The 25,423-nt window shown below is 37.7% G+C and overlaps 1 protein-coding gene across 5 annotated transcripts in view; it reads right to left on the reverse strand.

Annotated features, from left to right (window-relative positions):
• Positions 1-25,423, reverse strand: part of CFAP95 (cilia and flagella associated protein 95) — a 127,918-nt gene that overhangs the window by 10,866 nt on the left and 91,629 nt on the right. For all 5 annotated transcript variants that reach the window (XM_070045742.1, XM_060300859.2, XM_060300858.2 and 2 more), the window contains one exon: positions 12,594-12,651. In XM_070045742.1, the coding sequence (XP_069901843.1) occupies positions 12,594-12,651 (58 nt within the window). The remainder of the gene's footprint in view (positions 1-12,593; positions 12,652-25,423) is intronic.

Here is a 25,423-nt window from a genome sequence, read left to right on the forward strand (position 1 = left end):
GTTTTCCCACTGGTTATGGGCTCGGGAAGAGGGCCAGTTATCAGTTAGACATACTTCCTCTGCATATGTGAGTTGCAGATAGTCGTTATGGTTTCAACACCCTAACATACTATTTAAATGTTTATTCAACAACTATTTAGTGGGGCTGGGAAGAAATATTTAGAAACTGTGTATAGAAAGAGATTCGTGAATTATCACACATTATTGGCTGATCCACTATTCTGGCGCCACACAGACCCTGAGTTCTGACAAAGTTTACTTAAGATAGGACAATCACTGCAAGCTTTTTCTGAGTCCTCCAGATAGATGACGGTAACTGAAAGCATTTGTCTGAAGTGTGGAATGGGTGGGCATCAGAGCACAGCAGCTTAAGAGGGGACTAGAGGAGACATTTCACAGAAAGAATTTAGAGGACTTACCAGCCTAACTGGGGATAAAGAACCAAAGATGTTCCATAACTTCAAACCCAGATGTCTGAGAGAGCTCTAATACCACTAAAAAGAATAAAAAAGACATGGAGATGGAGAGGACTTGTTTAAGGAGGGAAATGAGTCACTTCTCAGACATTTTTAATTAGAGATGACATCAGTACAAAATGTTTATTTTAAAGGCAGTGTTGTGGGACAGATGGCCTGGAGAGAAGTCAGTGCCCTGTGCACAGCAGTGATCATTGGCTGGGGAAAGAGCTATAAAGAACATTACTGGGATAATGGACTATATTTGAATATGGACTGTGGCTTAAATAATTATACTGTATCAATCTTCCCCTAGGTTGAAAACTTTACCATAGCTATGTGTCTTTGTTATTAAGAAATACACATTGAACTGTTCAGAGGTAAAGGGGCACAAAGTCTCCAGCCTATTCTCAAATGGTAAACAATTGCTGACTCCAGGTAAAGATTATATGGGAGCTCCTCTTGCTAGTCTTGTAACTTTTCTGTAAGTTTGAAATCATATAAAAAATAAGTTACCCCCAAAAAGTGATGGTTATAGAGTCATGGGAGTGGATGAATTCTCTGAGATTATGTAAAATGAGAGGAGCAGGGTTCTAGGACCCAAATCTTTGGGACATTCATGGCTGGGTTCATAAAGAAGCCATGAAAGACAGAGAAGAAAAGGTATGGAGAGAGTGTTGCAATGTCATGAATTCTGAGGAAAGGGAGGGCAAAGAATGCTGTGGTAGCCAACTGCTCACTTCCAAAGGAGCATCACAGAGGTCAAGACCTGACAAAACACAACCAACAGTAAGAGTCAATCTCTTTTCACCTTTGAGTGTGCTGTTTCAGAGAAGGGTTGAGGAAGTTGAGTGAAACATCCTGATAGAAGACGGAAAAAAGTGTCAGAGAAAAGAATGCTAAGGGCAAACAGGCCCTGTAGAAACAGGAACCACTAAAGACCCAGCAAGACAATCACTCTAGGGAAAATCTGCGTTAAGGTTAATAAAGCTTTCTTCTTCCTTTTCTTCTTTTTCTCTTCCTTCTTCTTTTTAATAGATCATAGAAAGACAGGTTAGGATATTACAGAAGGGTCCTCTTGAGTCCCCAGTCGACCTTCCCTCATTGTGAAAGACAAATAGAACACAGTTATACCACTTATATCAGGAAAATGTATCAGTGTATCTTTAAGTGATGGGTTTCCAATTCTTAGATTCCTATCCCCTTCCCACCCTCATTCCCATAGCCTCTAAGCATCAATATCTCCCAAACCTCTCTTTTTTTAGAATAAGATGACATTACTGTTTCTTAGACAACCATATACCCAGTCCTTACCCATTTTTTCCCAGTCTTCCAAGGGGTTGTTCTGTGGTTACACTTATTCTTATTTGATTTCATCCTTTTTATTTAGGACCTTTTATTTTTCATAGTTTTATTTTTCAAGGTTATTTTCAATTTTAGGCCTGCCTTCTAGAACATCAGTAACTCTGCCTAATTTAATATTACAAGATAATTTGAAAGCACAGTCTCAATTCCTTCATCTAGATAGCTCATCCATTAAACTATATAATGGGTTATGTTTCCTGGCCAAATCAGTCACTGCAAACTAACCTTGTGTCCACCATTACGGATAGCTATTAGCTACCTGGCATTCATACAGCAAAGGTCATTCTTCCCTAGCATGCCTATAAGTATCCTCATTTGGTGTACTCCACTTACTCTTAAAAAGGTATTGAGGCAACAAGCTTATTTATTTGAATGTCACATTGGATGGAATGAAAATAGATATTAAAGTAGATTGCTGTGATGTTTTGTTTGATTATTTTCAGTATACATTATGTATAAAATTCTTCCCCACTTACGTGCACTTGACTGAAGACCCACCTTCCCCTAGTAAGGTTGTCTTCTAAGCACACATGCAGAGTGATGTGGGAGAAAAGAACAATTCCTGTACAGCCAAAATTACTTTACTAACCCTGGGGATCACATGGGATAGGCATCTTAGACACATCCCTTCACTACTTTTAAAATGATTTCATTCCTATTGGATATTTTTTCTCCCAGTGATTGAATTACAGATAAGAGTAATTGGCAAATGCAGCTATAAAGAACATGTAATTAGTTGGATATATTATTGTTACCTATTTAAGAAACCTTTACTATCTCTTTTTATTTGATAAAATTTTACAAAGAAAAAGCATTTGTAAGAAATACAGGTATTCAACTAAAGAAAAAATAGTTATGGGAAATGCAAGGAATTGTAGGCTGTGAATATCAGTATAAACATCTATATCATTAATGAGTCTGGTCATCACAAAGAAGAATATGGAGATCTACATGAACAATCACATCACAAAATAAGCTGACTTTTTAAAAAAAAAAAAATACAGATTTTTACATGTATGTAAATGAAAACCCAAAGACGTGGTTAAGTGGGTCTCCGAGGAACTCTGGTTCTTTTTCTTTATATAAATTTATTTATTTTTGGCTGCGTTGGGTCTTCACTGCAGTGCACGGGCTTCTCATTGCAGTGGCTTCTCTTATTGCAGAGCACGGCGTGCGGGCTTCAGTAGTTGTGGTGTGCGGGCTCACTCGTTGTGGCATGCGGGCTCTAGAGCACAGACTCAGTAGTTGCGGCGCACAGGCTTAGTTGCTCCGTGGCATGTGGGATCTGCCCAGGCCAGGGCTCGAACCCTTGTCTCCTGCATTGGCAGGCGGATTCTTAACCACTGTGCCACCAGTGAAGCCCCTAAGCTGACTTTTAAAGACTAATATCATTCAAACTTTAGTAATGGCCAGCATCAAAAACTAAGCAATACACTATTAAACCTTAGTTATTGACACGTTTTTCTTTCTTATGCAAAAATTTTGATTGTTCCTATCATTTTAATATAAAAAATAAACATCACCTTTCTTATTTCTCAGTCTATATTCTATGAGGACACTTGCCACTGTTTTATATTTATAGTGGTGTGGTTAGATATAAATTTGAGGCCCAGGGTTCTTGATTTTTCAATTCTTTTTCTTTCTTCTTTACAAAAGTCAAATATGCTCACTGTAGAAATTTAAAGATAACCAAAAGGAGGAAAATAAAATCTCCCAGAATCCCAAGTTCCCTGAAGTAGAACTGAGCTTTTATGACTTGACTCAGAAACAAAAGGAGGTCATGGTTACTTAACTTCAGAAAGCAACATAAGATGAAGGTATACTATCAAAGGAAACAGGGTTCTTTCCACTAAAAGGACACATGCTAAAAAATACTTGGGGATCTGAGTTTCCTGATAATCAAAACCCCAAATTTCTCAGCTGTTGGTGATACATCAGGTGAGCAGGAGTTAAAATATTTATTTTTTAATTTTCAAGTAGACTTGAATTAAACATCTGCCAAGGTACTTATTCAAAAAGATTACTTGGTCATAAATAACTATTAGGATGAGAAAGGATCAATGAGAATCAAATCAAATCAAATCACAGAATTTGAGAGCCAGAGAACTCATAAAGATCTTTCTGTCTATATCAGTGAGAGTTCTCCAGAGAATCAGGACCAATAGGAGACAGATAGAAAGAGAGAAAGCGAGCATAGAGAGATATGATAGACTATCTACCTATCTTATCTATCTCTCTATCTTATCTATGTATCTATCTGTCTCTGGGGAAGCCCTGTGGAGCTATATGAGCAGCGGCCAGCAGATCCTAAAGTTGAAGCTGGGGCCTAGGAAATGCAGTCCCTTAGTGCTGGCAGAATGCCATGAGACTCAGATTCAGAATTGTTTGCCTATAAACTACAAAATCATGCCTATATGTATACATATAAGGTCAGCACACATATGTGCAACACACATTGAATTTAGGTGGAGGAATTTAGGTGGAGGCATGAATTTAGGCGGAGGAAGGCCACCATCTCCTTCTGAACCCAAGTAATAGAGGGCTGTTTCTCTGGTTAACTAGCAGCAGCATTTTGGAACACCTTGACATTAATCAAAAAATACTAGGTACAATCATGTGACCCCCTTCCCTCTTCTCCAATTCCACTCCCCCACCAGCACCTCTTTTGCAGAAGAATCTAAAATTCTAATTTCATTTCAGTCAATAGCACATAATAAGATAAACAAGCATAATCAGCAAATGGCCATGATTCTTTTGTTAATAGATAGTGATTCAGAACCTTAACAGGACAAAAAAGAGAAAATTAAATAGTAGATATATTAAGATGCAGTACAAAGCAAAGTAGTACTAAAATAAAAGTCATGAAGACACATCATTAACTCTGAAACGTTACCTAATTAAAGTTCAGCCTTAATTTTCTGAATAAAAGTTTGGCAAAACCACACTTTAATCTAGACTACAAGGCTTACACATGATTATTCCCTGTGGCCAGAATTACATCGCACAACTTTTTGTGCTATTATCTTTTTAAAACAGAACAACAAAAACAACAAAAGAACAAGAAAAAAGGAAAAAGACTGCCTATACTGGAATGAAATTATGGAAGATCATGGGGACACAGAATGGAGCAAAGATACAAAGAGAGGGCCTTAAAAAGAAGTGGGAATGAAAGCTAATTTAATTGACAGGTGATACTTCCTATAGAACCACCAACCTTTCTAGATTAACTTTCTGACCCAGCTGTTGGTGGTTTTCAGCAAGTCACTCTTTCCCTTATCTTCTTTTTAAAGCCACTGTTAGACATCCCTTCCCAGGAAGCAGGAAACTAAAGACAATTCTAGCCTTTGGGGAGTTTCTTTCATGTGACTGAGCCTAAAAGAACAATAAAAGGCTTTTTTTTTTTTTTTTCTCAGTACGCGGGCCTTTCACTGTTGTGGCCTCTCCCGTTGCGGAGCACAGGCTCCGGACGTGCAAGCTCAGTGGCTATGGTTCATGGGCCCAGTCGCTCCGCGGCATGTGGGATCTTCCCGGGGCACGAACCCGTGTCCCCTGTATCGGCAGGCGGACTCTTAACCACTGCGCCACCAGAGAAGCCCAATAAAAGGCTTTTGATGATGCTCACCTGACTCCTAGCCAAGGTGTAACTTGGTCTGGGATGATACTCAAAGTATTTATAAATCAGTACACACCAGGCAGTCAGATTAGGCAAGTTCTGGATACCCCTGGTCAGGCAGGTGTTAAACTACCAGAAGGTCCAGGCTGGGCCCACTCCGCCATGAGGCACAGAAAGCCCAGTGCCTATGGCCCATAGTATTTTAAAGGGCCCACAAAAATGTTTTCATTTTTTATAAATCAGAATTTTCAAAATGAATATAACAATAATGTGAATGTACTTGGTGCCACTAAATTGTACATTAAAAAAGGGTTAAAATGGTAAATTTTATATTATGTATATTTTACCATAATAAAAAATGCAAATGCCATTTTGAAAAACCAACTCTATTAAGTGATAGAAACTGATACTGAAGCCAGGAAATGATGTCAGTAATTTAATATCCATAAACATCTTAGGGCAGTAAACAATGGCAGCTATTATACAGAAAATTTTGCTTAAAATAGGGTACAAAAGTCCAAAAGTACTTCTCAGAAAAAAATGAGTATTGTACGATTTAGTTTTGTGTAATAACACTCATTAGTATATTGGTAATAATTTCAGGAGGCTTAACAATAACGTGGTCACATAACATGGCCATAAAATACCATAATATAGTCACAAATAGTCATAAATAGGCAAGAAGACAAAACAGTCTAAAAGTATAAAAGGAAAAAGGATAGGTAATCTTTACAAAATGCCAACGAGAGGTACAGCCTAAGAAATATATCCCTTGGGCTTCCCTGGTGGCGCAGTGGTTGAGAGTCCGCCTGCCGATGCAGGGGACATGGGTTCATGTCCCGGTCCGGGAAGATCCCACATGCCGTGGAGCGGCTGGGCCCGTGAGCCATGTCCGCTGAGCCTGCGCGTCTGGAGCCTGTGCTCCGCAACAGGAGAGGCCACAGCAGTGAGAGGCCCGTGTACCGCAAAAAATAATAATAATAATAAAATAATAATAAATATATCTCTTTAATAAGCCTTTAAATCCAAAAAAAAAATGAATATAATCCAACCTGGATTATATTTGTCTTTATAGCAATGCAGCTGTAAAATGTATTAATTTTTTTTCTTTCAATGGAAGAAACTCAAGGCCACAGTAAATTTCCAAATAGCACAGAAATATCAATATTTTAACAATGCTATATCTGTACCAGGGCATAGAACCTCAGTGATAGGATAGGCCAATCCTACCACTGTTGGTAATATTTTAAACAGAAACAGATATCTGTTTCTTACCTACTATGAAACACTGTATCTGTTTCTTACCTACTATGAAACACTGCTTGGATCCCTTGTAATCAATTTGGAATGCATGCCAGCTTTAAAACATAATTCTATTAAAAACTTCCTCAGCTTTTTATCTCTGAAACAACTAGGATATGCAACACTTTTTGCTTTAAAGCTACTTATACGTCTGGAAAGATAATTCAATAGGCACCTATATTTAGGAAAACAAAATGGTACTTCACACAAAATGATCAATCAGATGTACTCAAATGGCAGCTGCAGGGCTGAGAGGAGCCATGTACCTCCAAAGTGCTCCCACTGAGGGACTGGTCACTTGAATCAATCTTTGGCCCTACCTTTCTATCCTGATATATTGTAGGTTGACTTCTAACACCCATATTTAGAATCTAGCCAACACTCTGGCTTACCATTTTTTCACCTTCTCAAGTCAATGGCTCGGATTCCATTATAGAAACTCATTCCCATGACCACATCTTGGGATCTGTCATTCCCCAAAATTGTTCTACATCTGAAATATCAAAAAATTCCAGGACATTCCCTTTGCTCACTACTTCTAAATCTTCTCGCTCTCTCACTCCTTCACTACTGTCGTGCTTGTTCTTTTTTTAATTCCCTGGACCCTTCAACTTCCTGAGTTTGCTAGTCTGTGCCTGAACTAATTATTTTCCTTACTAATCCTTAGTTTCCTTACCATTACCCTCAGCTCACTTGTCCTTTGTCTCAAAGGCTCACATACCCTACAAATAGCCAGCTTTAGACCAATCTTCTGATGTAACTTCTCTGTAACTTTTCCTTTATTTTGGTTCTTTGGGAGAATGATAGGGAAGCTTTTAAGAGAAGGTATCTTTCATTGAAATTGGGTGAGTCATAATAAGTTCAGTAAGTCCCCTACATACGAACCTTCAAGTTGCAAACTTTCAAAGATATGAACGTGTGTTTGCATGACCATTCATGTAAATTAGTTCACGTGCCTGGTGTACATTGTCACGTGTGTGCATCCTCTACAAGTGGTTGTGCTTTTGTGTGCTTTACTGTCCAGCACTGTTGCTGTGCAACATGAGGAGCTTACTAATGAAGACCTACCTGATGAAATTGGAGGCCCAGAGAAAGGACGAAGAGAGACAAGAGGAAGAAGAAGTAACTGAAGAACTGAAGAGATTCACGACACAGGAAGTGGCAAGGGGATTTTCTTTATTTGAGGAGGCACTGTTAGTTTTTGAGGCACAGGACTCGAACATAGAACAGTACATGAAGTTTGCAGCAGCCATTCAGAATGCAATCCAGTGCTACCGTGTCATCTATGATGAGAAAAAAAGAGCTACTACCCAGACATCACTGGATCGTTTTTCAAGAGGGAAGATAGAATTGAATCTAGCAAGGAGCCAGAACCTGTGCCATCAATGTCAGGCATGAGTGAAACTGCAGCTTGCCCTCCATCTCCTATTGCTGACTATCCTCCAGCTCTACCATCTCCCACCTCCTCTCCCTCCTCCAGTCAGTAACTCTTCTTGCCAGTTCACTCGATGCCAGCCCCTGTATGCCGGCTGTTGTACTGTACTGCTGTACTTTTCAAGGTACTGTACTGTAAGATTTTAAATGTTTTCTTTATTTTTTGCATTTGTTTTTTATGTATTATTTGTGTGAAAAGTATTATAAACCTATTACAGTACAGTACTATATAGGCAATTATGTTAGTTGGGTACCTAGGTTAACTTTGTTGGACTTAACAAATTGGACCATGAACACGCTCTTGGAACAGAACTTGTTTGTATGTAGGTGACTTACTGTACCCAGCTTTAAGAGGTGGAGTTCTGAAGAAGTAGCTTGCAATTCTCTTTCATTTCTCTCCTTGGAAATGATTTCATAGCTTCCTAATATTCTGTATTTATTCATTCACATCTAGAGCTATGGGGAGATAATTTGCATTCTCCTTAAGACTTCTTATGATGCTATCCCACTTTATGCAATTATGAATTAAGCAAATGTAAGAGACCATAATATAAAAATTTATAAAGTCTCAATTCATGCACAAAATTTAAAATAATACGAATCAAAATATTTTAAGATTTCTTCAGGAATTGCATAATTGCAAAGGTGGTAGCCTGAGTGAATGGTGAGCTATGTTTATGCTAAGGCCACATGGTGAAGTCTCTAGCAAGTAAAAAATATTCTCCTTATTTTGTCAGTATTTTATGAATCATACATTTGTTTATGTGCACAGTAACTTCTAAGTCAGAGTTCAGTCACTATTCTGCTGTTACTTAACCATTCATTGTCATTACAATTTAAAAGATTTTTTGTATTCTATAACAATGTAATGCAAGCATTCATTAATGGGGTGCTAGAAGCAGGGCTAAAAACATGCCTCAAAATCAATTCCTTTGATAAAGAACTTAGAAGTGAATGAACAAAACTCTAAATAAAGCCAAAGAACTGCCAGCGCATGCTGCATGCTGTGCTGTTAATGTGGAAACAAGCAACATGAGAAATACTAGAAATAATGCTGAAAAAAATAAAGCACAAATATACAACACAATAGCTAAAGATTCATGCACCCTGAGAACACATCGCACATTCTTTATATTTATGCTCTTGGGGAAACCAGTCCTTTGAATTTTGTGAGTTTTTAATTACGTGCCTTACAACTTCCTTTTGTTTGGAGATGGAGCCAAAGCCCATGTATATAAGGAAATGAGCCTGAATTGCATTTTAAAATAATATATTTGTTTCCTTGTGGGTTTTCTGATTATAAACCACCATGCTTACTACATTAGAAAATGCTAAAGATGAAGAAAATCACTTAGAATTTCACCATTCACTAGTCAACTTTACTAGCATTTTGACAGTTTCTTCAGGCTTTTTTCCTCTATACTTTTACATAGTTTGGATAAAATACACATACAATTTTGTATCTTAATGTTTTTCTTGACCTTAAATAAGAAGATTTATCAAGACAGTAAGAACTATCCATGGACTTTCTAAAGGCTATAAAATATCTCATCATGTGATTATAACCTATTTAATTAGTACTGTCAGAGAAGAAAAAAACTTTCCTTTACAGTTCTAGGTTCTTCTGACTGGTCTAAGAATTAAACTGACATGAGACAGATTAACAGGAAAAAGTCTAATTTAATTTCATACATACAGGAACCCCACATACATGAGAAGGTCAGAGTCCCTACATACATAAGAGGTTCAAAGACAGAAAGGTAAAATAAGGTATACACGTCATCCTGAGCTAAGGAATGGGATAGGGGCCTGGAGCTTCCAAGAAAAGGAGGTTTCACAAGACAATAAGAAAAGCAGATGTTTGGCAATTAGACATTTGCCCTACCATACAGATGGGGCTACTTAGCTCAAATTTATCTCTGTAATAACTTTTTTTTTTTCTGGGAAAAATTCCCAGTTTAAATTCTTCTATGTAGTTAAGGGAGGAACAGTAGGTTATCTTGAACACACAGGGTCTCATGTCTTTAACTCAAAAAAATCCTCATGCAGGAGTGACAAATTTTGGGGAGGCTCAATCTGAATCCCTAGAGCACTACACCTAATACTAAAACATTAGGTAATTTCCAAGTTTTGCTGTAATACATAATTCAATGATGAGTATCTTTGGATATAAATTTTATCCCTGGTATGAACTATTTTTCTTTGGGGAAATCCTTAGGAGAATTATTAGATCAAATAGTATCTCAATTCATATCGCCAAATTCCTTTACAGAAAGATTAAAATAATTTACAATATTCCTGGCAATAGAAAAAAGTACCCATCTCACCCCACCTTTACTCAATTGAGTATTATTATTTTAAAAAATATTGCCAATTTTATTAGCAAAAAAATTTATTGCTTTAATTCATATATTCTATTATTTGTAGATTGGGATTTTCCCTGTATTTATCAGCTAGTTAATAATAATAATTTCCTACTTTGTGAACTGTCTTTATATGACCTTTGCTCATTTCCCTAGGGTTTTAACATTTTTCCGGCCAATAGGTTTGAGTTCTTTAGGTATTAAGCATATTAATCCATAAGCCATCATATATGCTTTTCATATGGCTTGAATGCTATTTTTTAATGAGAAGAAATAAATAAGATTAAACATAACGAAAGTAGTATCATGAACAGTTTACTTCCCTAAATTGGTTATGCCACTGTTTCAAAAAACTTGTGATTATTCTCATGTTTATACTTTCAAATAATTTTCAGAATCTTAGAGTTCTGATAGAAAAAAAAATCCATTGGAATTTTTAATGTAATTATATTAAATTTATAAATTTAACTTATAATTTAGTTTTCCAGTCCCCTCAAATGGTAGTTATTCCCTTGTATTTGAGATTTCTGTCTTAGTTACCTTTGGTGTATATTTATTTATTTATTTATTTATTTATTTTTTAATTTTTTTTTTTTGCAGTACGCGTGCCTCTCACTGTTGTGGCCTCTCCCGTTGCGGAGCACAGGCTCCGGACGCACAGGCTCAGCAGCCATGGCTCATGGGCCTAGCCGCTCCATGGCATATGGGATCTTCCTGGACCGGGGCAAGAACCTGTGTCCCCTGCATCGGCAGGTGGACTCCCAACCACTGCACCACCAGGGAAGCCCGGTGTATATTTATTAAAAAAAAAAAAAATCTTAATGCCTTCAGTAACAATTTATTATTATCTTCTTGGAATCTCTCATGGTTTGCAGTCAGACGGCAGCTGGAGCTGCAGTCCAAGCTTATTAGGGTGGATGTCCAAGATGGCTTTGTCGCTCATAAGTCAAGCTCATCAGTGTTCCTTCTCATGGCCTCTCCCTCCAGCAGAGTAGCCTAGATTTCTTACATGGTGGCTCAGGGTTCCAAGAGTTGGAAGCCCTGAGCCACCATGTAAGAAATCTAGGCTACTCTAGATTAAAGAGTAATAATTACTCTTATTAAAGATAGCCTAGATTTGGCATAGGATTCCTTTTGCCACGTTCTATTGATCAAATCTGTCATGTGACAGCCTAAATTCAAAAGGTGGAGGAACATTTACCTCTTGCTGGGGAAGTGGTCTGTCCACCATCTTTGGAGACGAACTACCACATATTCTTTATTGATCTTTATTTGATCTAGAATTTTCTTCATAAAAGTATTTAAAATTTGTGTTGTTATAGTAGTTTGCATGTTTTTTCTTTTATAGCCTACTAAGCAGTTATTGCTAATATGAAGGAAAGATATTGTCTTTGATACATTTGATACATTTATTTATTTAGTAATCACCTTACTAACTGGTCTTATTCATTCTAGTTACTTATTTTAACATCTTGGTTCTCCTGAGAAGATAATCATACTATCTGAAAATAAAGATTTTTTTCTCCTCTTTTTCAATAGTTAAGTCTCTCATCTATTGCACCAGTTAAGACTTCCTAAAAAAGACTAATAGGAAGCAGCCTTGTTTTGCTTTTGTATAATTGTTGTATAATTTTTAAGTACAAGTTTATTGAAGTTGTAAGCTGGACATATTTTATCAACATACATATTTCCCAGAGCTAAATTAAACCACTTATTTTCATATGCTAATACAATACAAATGAATAGAAAGGTAGGTTCTTATTCCAGATAAATTGAATTTAGGGAGGGGGACAATAAAATAAGATGAGGAAGAAAGTAATATATTTTGGACACTGCAATATTTTCTCCCTGAAATCTATAAACTTATTCCCAAAATAAATCATAACCATAAAATATTCCATTAACTCCCACAAATAGCTAATATCTCTGAATAAATATAAAACATCATAAATCTCAGCATTTGTCCTTTCTTCTCAAGCATGACTATTTACACTACATGTAAAGAATCATATTAAGTACATAAATGTTTAGAATATGGCGTTTCAGCCCTCTTATACTCACACGTGGCTGATATTCATACGGTGGAGCATATTCTTCAGCATATGTTGTCAATGCACACCTAAGAAGGGTAAGTCAGTATTTAAGAAAAGAATGACTCCAAAAGAAAAATATTTAAAAATTTTAGTAGCATATGTTTTATATGCAATAAAAACATTTCAAGGAAGATTGGCCCTAGTAAAAATTTAAAACTTTTAAAATTCCCAGGTCTCATTTATAGTGTTAACTAACACCAGCAAGGTGCCTTCCTTCAATTACTTCCAATTCAGCACCACCTACTATTCTCCAGTACTAATGATATGCTACCAACTCCAAGTCCCTAAGCTCAGGTGCATTCCAGACAAAGCATTCTCTTTTCCACTCACTTTCTGCTTCTCAAACCTTTTTGACCCTATGCCCCGTGTTCTCTGTTAGATGACAACTGAAAAATAAGAGAAGACAACCAGGTGGACTGAGATTACATAGCTTCCCCAACCTCCACCCCATGACACACATAGAACGGGTGAATGAAATACATCCTCCTCTCCCAAGTCTACAAACACAGCCAAGGGAAACCACGCAGTGCTAGGAATGAAGAGGATATTCATTAGAACGGGAGGCCATAAGCTGATGTCCCAAGACTCAAAGCTGGAGTTTGAACTGCCTATCAAGGGCAGGAGACATGGCCTTCGGTTCACAGACGGCACAGAGCTAAACTGCTACTTACAGCCAGGAGTCTGTAAACGCTGTACCTCATATCAAAGAGACCAAAGAAACTCCAGCCATCAGACCAGAAACTTGCAAGAAAGTTTCTCTCTTTCAGCATTCAGAATGGGGGAAAAAATTATTCTCCTATGAGAAATTACAGTCCTGCTTCTGTTCCTGGCAATATTATGGGATTCGATGGTCAAAGAAACTCCTCTGAGAACTACACTCCTAAAAATATCGGATACAATGAAATTTAAACATTTTAACGCATGGCTGACCTGGTGGGAAAGCAGAGAACTCAACAAGTAAAAGAATTCAAAAATAATTAGGAAGTCAACTAGGAATGGTTATTGGGTACAGGTGCTAATATTTATCTGCTGGTAAGCACCAATTGCTGCCGGTCTTTCAAGGTGTGATTTCCAGAAGGGCAGCATTAGCATTATCTGGGGACTTGTAAGAAACGCAAATACTTGGAGGCTAACCCAGCTCTGAATTAGAAACTCTGGGGGTGGGCCCAGCAATCTATGTTCTAACAAGTACTCTAGGTGATTCTAAAAGTCTGAGTATTGGCAATTAAAAGAATAAAAATTAGAAGTGTAACTTTCAAACCAGCAAATAGGATATTATTTTCAAATAACAATCTAATAAAAAGCAGGAGAGGAGAATAAAAGAGAAAAATCAGAAGAACAAATTAAAATCATAAAAAATTAAATATCTTGCCAATCACAATGAAAGTAAAGGGACTAAACCCATCAGTGAAAGTATTTTTTCGAACTTAAATTGAACATCAAGTTGTATGATACAGCCCAACTCTATGCTTTTTTTTTTTTTTTGGTTTTTGCTTTTCAAGTATAGTTGATTTATAATATTATATTAGTTTCAGGTACAGCATAGTGATTCAGTATTTTTATAGATTATACTTTATTAACAGTTATTACAGGGGGAGAGTTCCAAGAAGGTGGAGGAGTAAGACATGGAGATCACCTTCCTCCCCACAAATACATCAAAAATACATCTACATGTGGAACAGCTCCTACAGAGCACCTACTGAACGCTGGCAGAAGACCTCAGACTTCCCAAAAGGCAAGAAACTCCCCATGTACCTGGGTAGGGCAAAAGAAAAAAGAAAAAACAGAGACAAAGAATAGGGACGGGACCTGCACCTCTGAGAGGCAGCTGTGAAGGAGGAAAAGCTTCAACACACAAGGAAGCCCCTTCACTGGCAGAGACGAGGGTGGTGGGAGGGAAGCTTCAGAGCCATGGAGGAGAGCGCAGCAATAGGGATGCAGAGGGCAAAGCGGAGAGACTCCCGCACAGAGGATCGGTGCCGACCAGCACTCACCAGCCCGAGAGGATTGTCTGCTCACCCGCTGGGGCGGGCGGGGGTTGGGAGCTGAGGCTCGGGCTTCGGAGGTCAGACCCCAGGGACAGGACTGGGGTTGTTGGCGTGAACACAGCCTAAAGGGGGTTAGTGCGTCACAGCTAGCCGGGAGGGAGTCCGGGAGAAACTCTGGAACTGCCTAAGAGGCAAGAGACCATTGTTTCGGGTTGTGTGAGGAGAGGGGATTCAGAGCACCGCCTAAACGAGCTCCAGAGACAAGCGCGAGCCACGGCTATCAGCGCGGACCCCAGAGACGGGCATGAGACGCTAAGGCTGCTGTTGCCACTAAGAAGCCTGTGTGCGAGCACAGGTCACAATCCACACCTACCCTCCCGGAAGCCTGTGCAGCCTGCCGCTGCCAGGGTCCCGGGATCCAGGGACAACTTCCCCAGGAGAACACACGGTGAACCTCAGGCTGGTGCGACGTCACACTGGCCTCTGCCGCCACAGGCTCGCCCCACATTCCGTACCCCTCCCTCCCCCTGGCCTGAGTGAGCCAGAGCCCCCGAATCAGCTGCTTCTTTAACCCCGTCCTCTCTGAGCGAAGAACAGACGCCCTCAGGTGACCTACACGCAGAGGCGAGGCCAAATCCAAAGCTGAACCCCGGGAGCTGTGAGAACAAAGAAGAGAAAGGAAATTTCTCCCAGCAGCCTCAGGAACAGCGGATTAAATCTCCACAATCAGATTGCTGTACCCTGCACCTCTGGAATAGCTGAATAGACAACAAATCATCCCAAAATTGAGGCAGTGGCCTTTGGAAGCAACTGTAGACTTGGGGTTTGCTTTCTGCATCTAAGTTGTTTCTGGTTTTAGGTTTATCTTAGTTTAGTATTTAGAGCTTCCTATCATTGGTAGATTTGTTTATTGATTCTGTTGCTTTCTTCCTTTTTTTTATATACATATATATATTTTTCCTTTTTCTCCTTTTGTGAGTGTGTATGTGTATGCTTCTTTGTGTGATTTTGTCTGTATAGCTTTGCTTTTACTATTTGTCCTAGAGTTCTGTCTGTCCAGAGTTTTTTTTTTTTTTTTTAGTATAGTTTTTAACGCTTGTTATTATTGGTGGATTTGTTTTTTGGTTTGGTTGCTCTCTCTTTCTTTCTTTTTCTTTATTACTTTTTAATTTTTTTAAGTTTTAATAATTTCTTTTAGTTTTTAATTTACTAATTTTATTTTTTCCTTTTTTTTTCCCTCCCTTTTCTTCTGAGCCATGTGGCTGATGGGGTCTTGGTGCTCCAGCCGAGTGTCAGGCCTGAGCCTCTGAGGTGTGAGAGCCGAGTTCAGGACATAGGTCCACCAGAGACCTCCTGGCCCCACATAATATCAAACAGCAAAAGCTCTCTCAGAGCTCTGCATCTCAACACTAAGACCCAGCTCCATTCAATGACCAGTAAGCTACAGTGCTGGACACCCTATGACAAACAACTAGCAAGACAGGAACACAACACCACCCATTAGCACAGAGGCTGCCTAAAATCATAAGTTCACAGATACCCCAAAACACAACACCAGATGTGGTCCTGCCCACCAGAAAGACAAGATTCAACCTCAACCACCAGAACACAGGCACTAGTCCCCTCCACCAGGAGGCCTACAAAACCCACTGAAGCAACCTTACCCACTGGGGGCAGACATCAAAAACAATGGGAACTATGAACCTACAGCCTGAAGAAAGGAGACCCCAAACACAGTAAGTTAAACAAAATGAGAAGACAGAGAAATACACAGCAGATGAAGGAGCAAGGTAAAAACCCACCAGACCAAACAAATGAAGAGGAAATAGGCAGTCAACCTGAAAAAGAATTCAGAGTAATGATAGTAAAGATGATCCCAAATCTTGGAAATAGAATGGAGAAAATAAAAGAAACGTTTAACAAGGACCTAGAAGAACTAAAGAGGAAACAAACAATGATGAAACAGCACAATAAATGAAATTAAAAATTCTCTAGAAGGAATCAATACCAGAATAACTGAGGCAGAAGAAAGGGTAAGTGACCTGGAAGATAAAATAGCAGAAATAACTACTGCAGAGCAGAATAAAAACAAAAGAATGAAAAGAATTGAGGACAGTCTCACAGACCTCTGGGACAACATTAAACGCACCAACATTCGAATTATAGGGGCCCCAGAAGAAGAGGAGAAAAAGAAAGGGACTGAGAAAATATCTGAAGAGATTATAGTTGAAAACGTCCCTAATATGGGACAGGAAATAGTCAATCAAGTCTGGGAAGCACAGAGAGTCCCATACAGGATAAATCCAAGGAGAAACATGCCAAGACACATATTAATGAAACTATCAAAAATTAAATACTAACAAAAAATATTAAAAGCACCAAGGGAAAAGCAACAAATAACATACAAAGGAATCCCCATAAGGTTAAGAGCTGATCATTCAGCAGAAACTCTGCAAGCCAGAAGGGAGTGGCAGGACATATTTAAAGTGATGAAAGAGAAAACCTACAACCAAGATCACTCTATTCAGCAAAGATCTCATTCAGATTCGACGGAGAAATTAAAACCTTTACAGACAAGCAAAAGCTGAGAGAATGCAGCACCACCATACCAGCTTTACAACAAATGGTAAAGGAACTTCTCTAGGCAGGAAACACAAGAGAAGGAAAAGACCTACAATAACAAACCCAAAACAATTTAAAAAGTGGTAATAGGAACACACATATCGATAAATATTATAAATGTAAATAGATTAAATGCTCCGACCAAAAGACATAGACTGGCAGAATGGATACAAAAACAAGACCCGTATATATGCTGTCTACAAGAGACCCACTTCAGACCTAGGGACACAAACAGACTGAAAGTGAGGGGATGGAAAAAGATATTCCATGCAAATGGAAATCAAAAGAAAGTTGGAGTAGCAATTCTCATACGAGACAAAATAGACTTTAAAATAAAGACTATTACAAGAGACAAAGAAGGACACTACATAATGATCAAGGGATCAATCCAAGAAGAAGATATAACAATTGTAAATACTTATGCACCCAACATAGGAGCACCTCAATACTTAAGGCAAATGCTAACAGCCATAAAAGGGGAAATCGACAGTAACACAATCATAGTAGGGGATTTAACACCCCACTTTCACCAATGGACAGATCATCCAAAATGAAAATAAATAAGGAAACACAAGCTTTAAATGATACATTAAGCAAGATGGACTTAATTGATATTTACAGGACATTCCATCCAAAAACAACAGAATAAACTTTCCTCTCAAGTGCTCATGGAACATTCTCCAGGACAGATCATATCTTGTGTCACAAATCAAGCCTTGGTAAATTTAAGAAAATTGAAATCATATCAAGTGTCTTTTCCAACCATAACGCTATGAGACTAGATATAAATTACAAGAAAAAAATACTGTAAAAAATACAAACACATGGACGCTAAACAATACACTAATAAATAACCAAGAGAACACTGAAGAAATCAAAGAGGAAATCCAAAAATACCTAGAAACAAATGACAGTGAAAACACAACAGCCCAAAACCTATGGGATGCAGCAAAAGCAGTTCTAGGAGGGAAGTTTATAGCAATACAATCCTACCTCAAGAAACAAGAAACATCTCAAATAAACAACCTAACCTTACACCTAAAGCAAGTAGAGAAAGAAGAACAAAAAACCCCCAAAGTTGGCAGAAGGAAAGAAATCATAAAGATCAGATCAGAAATAAATGAAAAAGAAATGAAGGAAACAATAGCAAAGATCAATAACACTAAAAGCTAGTTCTTTGAGAAGATAAACAAAATTGATAAACCACTAGCCAGACTCATCAAGAAAAAATGGGAGAACACTCAAATCAATAGAATTAGAAATGAAATAGGAGAAGCAACAACTGACACTGCAGAAATACAAAGGATCATGAGAGATTACTACAAGCAACTCTATGCCAATAAAATGGACAACCTGGAAGAAATGGACAAATTCTTAGAAAAGCACAACCTCCAGAGACTGAACCAGGAAGAAATAGAAAACATGAACAGACCAATCACAAGCACTGAAATTTAAACTGTGATTGAAAACAAAAGCCCAGGACCAGATGGATTCACTGGCGAATTCTATCAAACATTTAGAGAAGAACTAACACCTATCCTTCTCAAACTCTTCCAAAATATAGCAGAGGGAGGAACACTCCCAAACTCATTCTACAAGGCCACCATTTCCCTGATACCAAAACCAGACAAAGATATCACAAAAAAAGAAAACTACAGATCAATATCACTGATGAACACAGATGCAAAAATCCTCAACAAAATACTAGCAAACAGAACCCAACAGCACATTAAAAGGATCATACCTCATGATCAAGTGGGGTTTATCCCAGGAATGCAAAAATTCTTCAATATATGCAAATCAATCAATGTGATATACCATATTAACAAACTGAAGGAGAAAGGCCATATGATCATCTCAATAGATGCAGAAAAAGCTTTTGACAAAATTCAACATCCATTTATGTTAAAAACTCTCCAGAAAGCAGGCATAGAGGGAACTTACCTCAATGTAAGAGAGGTCCTATATGACAAACCGACAGCCAACATCGTTCTCAATGGTGAAAAACTGAAACCATTTCCACTAAGATCGGGAACGAGACAAAGTTGCCCACTCTCACCACTATTATTCAACATAGTTTTGCAAGTTTTAGCCACAGCAATCAGAAAAGAAAAAGAAATAAAAGGAATCCAAATTGGAACAGAAGAAGTAAAACTGTCACTGTTTGCAGATGACATGATACTATACATAGAGAATCCTAACGATGCTACCAGAAAACTACTAGAGCTAATCAGTGAATTTGGTAAAGTAGCAGGATACAAAATTAATGCACAGAAATCTCTGGCATTCCTATACACTAATGATGAAAAATCTGAAAGAGAAATTACGGAAACACTCCCATTTACCATTGCAACAAAAAGAATAAAATACCTAGGAATAAAACTACTTAAGGAGATAAAAGACCTGTAATGCAGAAAACTGTAAGACACTGATGAAAGAAACTAAAGATAATACAAACATATGGAGAGATATACCATGTTCTTGGATTGGAAGAATCAACATTGTGAAAATGATTCTACTACCCAAAGCAATCTACAGGCTCAATGCAATCCCTATCAAACTACCAATGGCATTTTTCACAGAACTAGAACAAAATATTTCACAATTTGTATGGAAACACAAAAGATCCTAAATAGCCAAAGCAATCTTTTTTCTTTTTTTTTTTTTCAGTACGCGGGCCTCTCACTGTTGTGGCCTCTCCTGTCACGGAGCACAGGCTCCGGACGCGCAGGCTCAGTGGCCATGACTCACGGGCCCAGCCACTCCGCAGCATGTGGGATCTTCCTGGACTGGGGCATGAACCCGTGTCCCCTGCATTGGCAGGTGGACTCTCAACCACTGCACCACCAGGGAAGCCCGCCAAAGCAATCTTGAGAAAGAAAAATGGAGCTGGAGGAATCAGTCTCCTGGATTTCTGACTATACTACAAAGCTACAGTAATCAAGACAGTATGGTACTGGCACAAAAACAGAAATATACATCAATGGAACAGAATAGAAATCCCAGAGATAAACCCATGCACATATGGTCACCTTATTTTTGATAAAGGAGGCAAGAACATACAATGGAGAAAAGATGGCCACTTCAATAAGTGGTGCTGAGAAAACTGGACAGCTACATGTAAAAGTATGAAATTAGAACACTCCCTAACACCATACACAAAAATAAACTCAAAATGGATTAAAGACCTAAATGTAAGGCCAGACACTACAAAACTCTTAGAGGAAAACATAGGCAGAACACTCTATGACATAAATCACAGCAAGATCCTATTGACCCACCTCCTAGAGAAATGGAAATAAAAACAAAAATAAACAAATGGGACCTAGTGAAACTTAAAAGCTTTTGCACAGCAAAGGAAACCATACACAAGACCAAAAGACAACCCTCAGAATGGGAGAAAATATTTGCAAACAAAGCAACTGCCAAAGGATTAATCTCCAAAATTTATAAGCAGCTCATGCATCTCAATATCAAAAAAACAAACAACCCAATCCAAAAATGGGTGGACGACCTAAATAGACATTTCTCTAAGGAAGGCATACAGATGGCCATGAGGCACATGAAAAGATGCTCAACATCACTAATTATTAGAGAACTGCAAATCAAAACCACAATGAGGTATCACCTCACACCAGTCAGAAAGGCCATCATCAAAAAATCTACAAACAATAAATGCTGGAAAGGGTGTGGAGAAAAGGGAATGCTCTTGCATTGTTGTTGGGGATGTAAATTGATACAGCCACTATGGAGAACAGTATGGAGGTTCCTTAAAAACTAAAAATGGAACTACCATACGATACAGCAATCCCACTACTGGGCATATACCCTGAGAAAACCAAAATTCAAAAAGAGTCATGTACCACAATGTTCATTGCAGCTCTATTTACAACAGCCAGGACATGGAAGCAACCTAAGTTTCCATCGACAGATTAATGGATAAAGAAGATGTGGCACATATATACAATGGAATATTACTCAGCCATAAAAAGAAACAAAATTGAGTTATTTGTAGTGAGGTTGATGGACCTAGAGTCTGTCATACAGAGTGAACTAAGTCAGAAAGAGAAAAACAAATACTGTATGCTAACATATATATATGTAATCTAAAAAAACCCAAAAAACAAAAAACACATAGTTCTGAAGAACCTAGGGGCAGGACAGGAATAAAGACGCAGATGTTGAGAATGGACTTGAGGACACAGGGAAGGGGAAGAGTAAGCTGGGAGAAAGTAAGAGAGTGGCATGGACTTATATATACTACCAAACATAAAATAGGTAGCTAGTGGGAAGCAGTCGAATAGCACAGGGAGATTAGCTCGGTGCTTTGTGACCACCTAGAGGGGTGGGATAGGTAGGGTGGGTGGGAGACACAAGAGGGAGAAGATATGGGGATATATGTATACGTATAGCTGATTCACTTTGTTGTAAAGCAGAAACTAACACACCATTGTAAAGTAATTATACTCCAATAAAGATGTTAATCAATCAATCAATAAAATAACATGGGAAAAAAAAAAAAGACGGCATCCTTCCCTAATGGGAAAATACTAAGAACAAGTCTAAGACTAGAGGATTTGAACATTGACTTTCCAAGAAAAAGACTTGGAAAGTATGCAAGACTATAACAGCAGTCTTGGGAAGGCACTGCTCTGGCGACTAACGAGGTAAAGAAAAATAAGAAATCAAGCCCAGAAATTAAGGGTCCTAGAACCACCACTCTTCTAAAAAAGATGCCATTAATGAAATAAAGTTCACTTCACTGATTCTACAGAAGAAGGCACTCTTGAACCAAGATATTGAGGAAACTGTCCAACCTTCTCATTCCCCCGCTGTACAATTACCTGATTGCTACTAGTCCAAGAAAATTCAACATACTTAAACAGCAAAGGGCAACATTACTATGAGAAGAAAACAGTAAATGAAAATCAAAACTAAGCTGATGAAAATCCTCCCCAGAAACATTTTCCCAAATAGTCACAGAAGTCCATCAGCATTTCTATTCAATGATGTACTAGAGATTCTAGCAAATACCGTAATATAAGAAAAAGAAGAAAAGAAGAAAACTGCAATGGAAGAACAATATTTTCATTTTCCAACAGATGATAAGGTTGTATGTTAGAATACCCATGAGAATCTACAAATCATAAAAGGAGGCAAGTTCCAGGAAGGTTGTTGGATACAAGATCAATATACAAAAGTATCATAGCAATACACCAGCAACAAGAAATTAGAAAGTGTAATTAAAGTGGTAAAATCCCACTTATAATTGCAATAAAATCTCTAAGCTTCCAATAGGAATACAACTAATGTAAGATTGACATTTATGGAGAAAATTTATTAAAATGTTTAAAGGACATAAAATAACTCCTTTATTTATGATGGATGACTCAATGTATGTTACATATGTATATGTATATATATATACATATATAATTTCTAAAAGGTTTACTGTCTGACATTTTATATATAGGTCTTGATTAAATTATAATTTAAAAGTCCTATTGCTAAAAAGACAGTATAAACAGAGTTACAAGAGAAGGTATAGACTAGAAGAAGGTATTACAAAATTAACCAACACAAGATTAGTACCGAGAATAAAAAATTATTATAAATCAATAAAAGACAAAATCCCATAAAAATGGATTTTTTAAATAACTAGCCAATTCACAGTAGAAGAAATTAGAATGGCTAATTATTATTTGAAAATAAATTCAGGCTTAAATTTCAGTCTTAAATTCAGTAATTAGTGAAATGCAAAGTAAAACAACAATGATGTACCATTTTATATCCATTAGACTGTTAAAAAGGAAAAATTTTCTACAATGTTGATAAGGATATGAAACAATAAACATATTCATACACTACTGGTGGCAATATTTTTCAAAATTGAAGGTGCACATATCGTAATACCCAGCAATTCTATTTCTGAGTATAAAGAAACCCTTGCATATATACTCAAGGAGACAAGTATACAGACACTCAATGAAGCCTTATTTGTAATAGTGAAATTTTGGAAATTAATGTTCATCAATAGGGTGGATATATGGATGGCTAGATAAATCATTTCTCAAAAAAATTATGAAGCAAATATGGTAAAAATATTAAGTTACATTATAACTGGCTAATGAGTAGATGGGTGTTTGAAAGTATTTTATATGGAAATATTCCATCTTAAAATGTTTAAGTGTGAATAGATGACAACGAACTTGTTTCCCTGCTTTATTCTCATCTAAAGTTATGACTCAAATGATATAATTATCAGGCAAATATCAGAGTTTGCTTTAGGCAGGCTGACCTTGCAAGCCAGCATCCGGCATCTCTCAACTCACTCATCAGGCGTTTTTCACAGGCAGAAACCCATTCCCCATGTTCAGGCTCTTTTCCCTCTCTTTATTTTCACCTCCCAGCACAGAGTCTGATACAAGGTAGCACTGAAAAATATTTACTAAATGAATAAAGCAATAAAAATAAAATTAAAATATAAAGAGATATCGATTTACCACAATGAGAATTCAAAGTAAATAGAGGCAGAAGATTATTCAATTATCTTTTTGAAAAGGCAATGTAGTTTGACCAAATGGAAACCTTTACAGCACTGAATGATGAATTTCAGTCAGTTACAGTTACTTATAAACTCTTTGTGATTCCCCCTTCCTTTTTTTATAAATTTGAAGAAGGGGGTAACAATCTTTAAGTGATATATTTAATCAAATTTGTCTTTTGAGAATAAAAATATGAAAAACCAACATGGATCTTCCTCTTAGATATCAGCTTAAAGTTGTAGCCAAATAAATAATATAAGGAAGGAAAGATCAAGTCCATTAGAAGAGAAATGGCCTTCAGAGAAACTCAGGAGAGCAAAAGGGGAGAAAGATAAGAGAGGCATTGGTTCTAGGCATATCCTGGGGAAGAGGTGCTCTGGCTCATAAATAGACCTCTCTGGTTATAGGAAGAGAGCTGGAGTATATCAATGTCAGGGCTCCAATCCAACTTATGGCAGCCAACAATGAGTTTAATTCACGTCTGGAGCCACAGGAGCAAGCCTATGCCATGTGGCCCTCCTCTACCACTCCATCACTATCCATAGCTGATAGGTCCAAATGTCAGCCTCCAGCCCATGTCAGTCAGAGATCTCCCATGGGATTTCTTAATAGACACCAATGGGAAAGGGTCAGTCACTCTCCTGTGATGAGAACCATGGGATGTAATGTCCCTACACTCAGAGGGAGCAAATGAAGCCAACAGGAAGAGAATCCTGGACGTTTTCTAGTCCTGATTCCAGCAGTCTCTGAAGCCCAGCTCTTCAATGGACCTTCCCAGAGTTCCATGAGGTATTCCAATACTGTTTTTAATTAACTCCCTTTTTGGTCCAAGATAATTTTAATTGTGCCTTCTCTCACTTACTACCAAAAGAGTCTTATTACAATCAGTCAGTCAAAGTCTGAGGCCATTGATCATTGTAAACATATAACTAACTCCCTTCACTCTGATTCCAAGCAAACTGGCAACCATTTGATTACAGTTTGGCTTTCTATACAGTTTTTTTTTTTTACTGAGAGAGAATGCTTTTATTAGGCTGACATGACTAGTGTGCTTGAAGATTTTATTTCTCATTATAAATTAACTAATTAGAATTCTGGCTTTTCTTGTGACTTTAATGAGCACAAGTCAGTTTCCATGAGTCAGATAAATTCTGAAGCACAGATAAAATTGTCTTCCTGGAAATGTAAAACTAAAGACCAGATGCTGGTAAATTCACCAAGATAATGCCACCATGAAAGGATGCTTGGAAGTTCGCCAGCTGGCTTTCACCCAGCACCACCCACAGTTTGCCACATATGCCCTCTTCAACCTTTAACAGTTGTAAGGTAGAGAACAACTAAAGGTGTTTTGTAAGATGAGAAAGGAAAAGGAGTCTGATATTGAAGTTATCATTAAAGCCATGGTATTATTTAAAATACCTAGAGCTGCAATAACACCAGTGGTAACGTGTGATTCTGTGACAAGATGATGTACCAAAATCTAGGACAAGATGATGTACCCTGGAATCACGGTTTCTTAAATCTGGAAGAACTTTAAAGGTCAACTGATTCTTTTCTGTTTTGTCAAGAGAAGGGGCAGATATTTTCTTACCCACCTTCCCAGCAGCCAGAATAATGGCATGTGACATCTATTCAACAAATCA

Source organism: Globicephala melas, chromosome 6 (assembly GCF_963455315.2).
Source record: "Globicephala melas chromosome 6, mGloMel1.2, whole genome shotgun sequence".
Taxonomy (NCBI): domain Eukaryota; kingdom Metazoa; phylum Chordata; class Mammalia; order Artiodactyla; family Delphinidae; genus Globicephala; species Globicephala melas.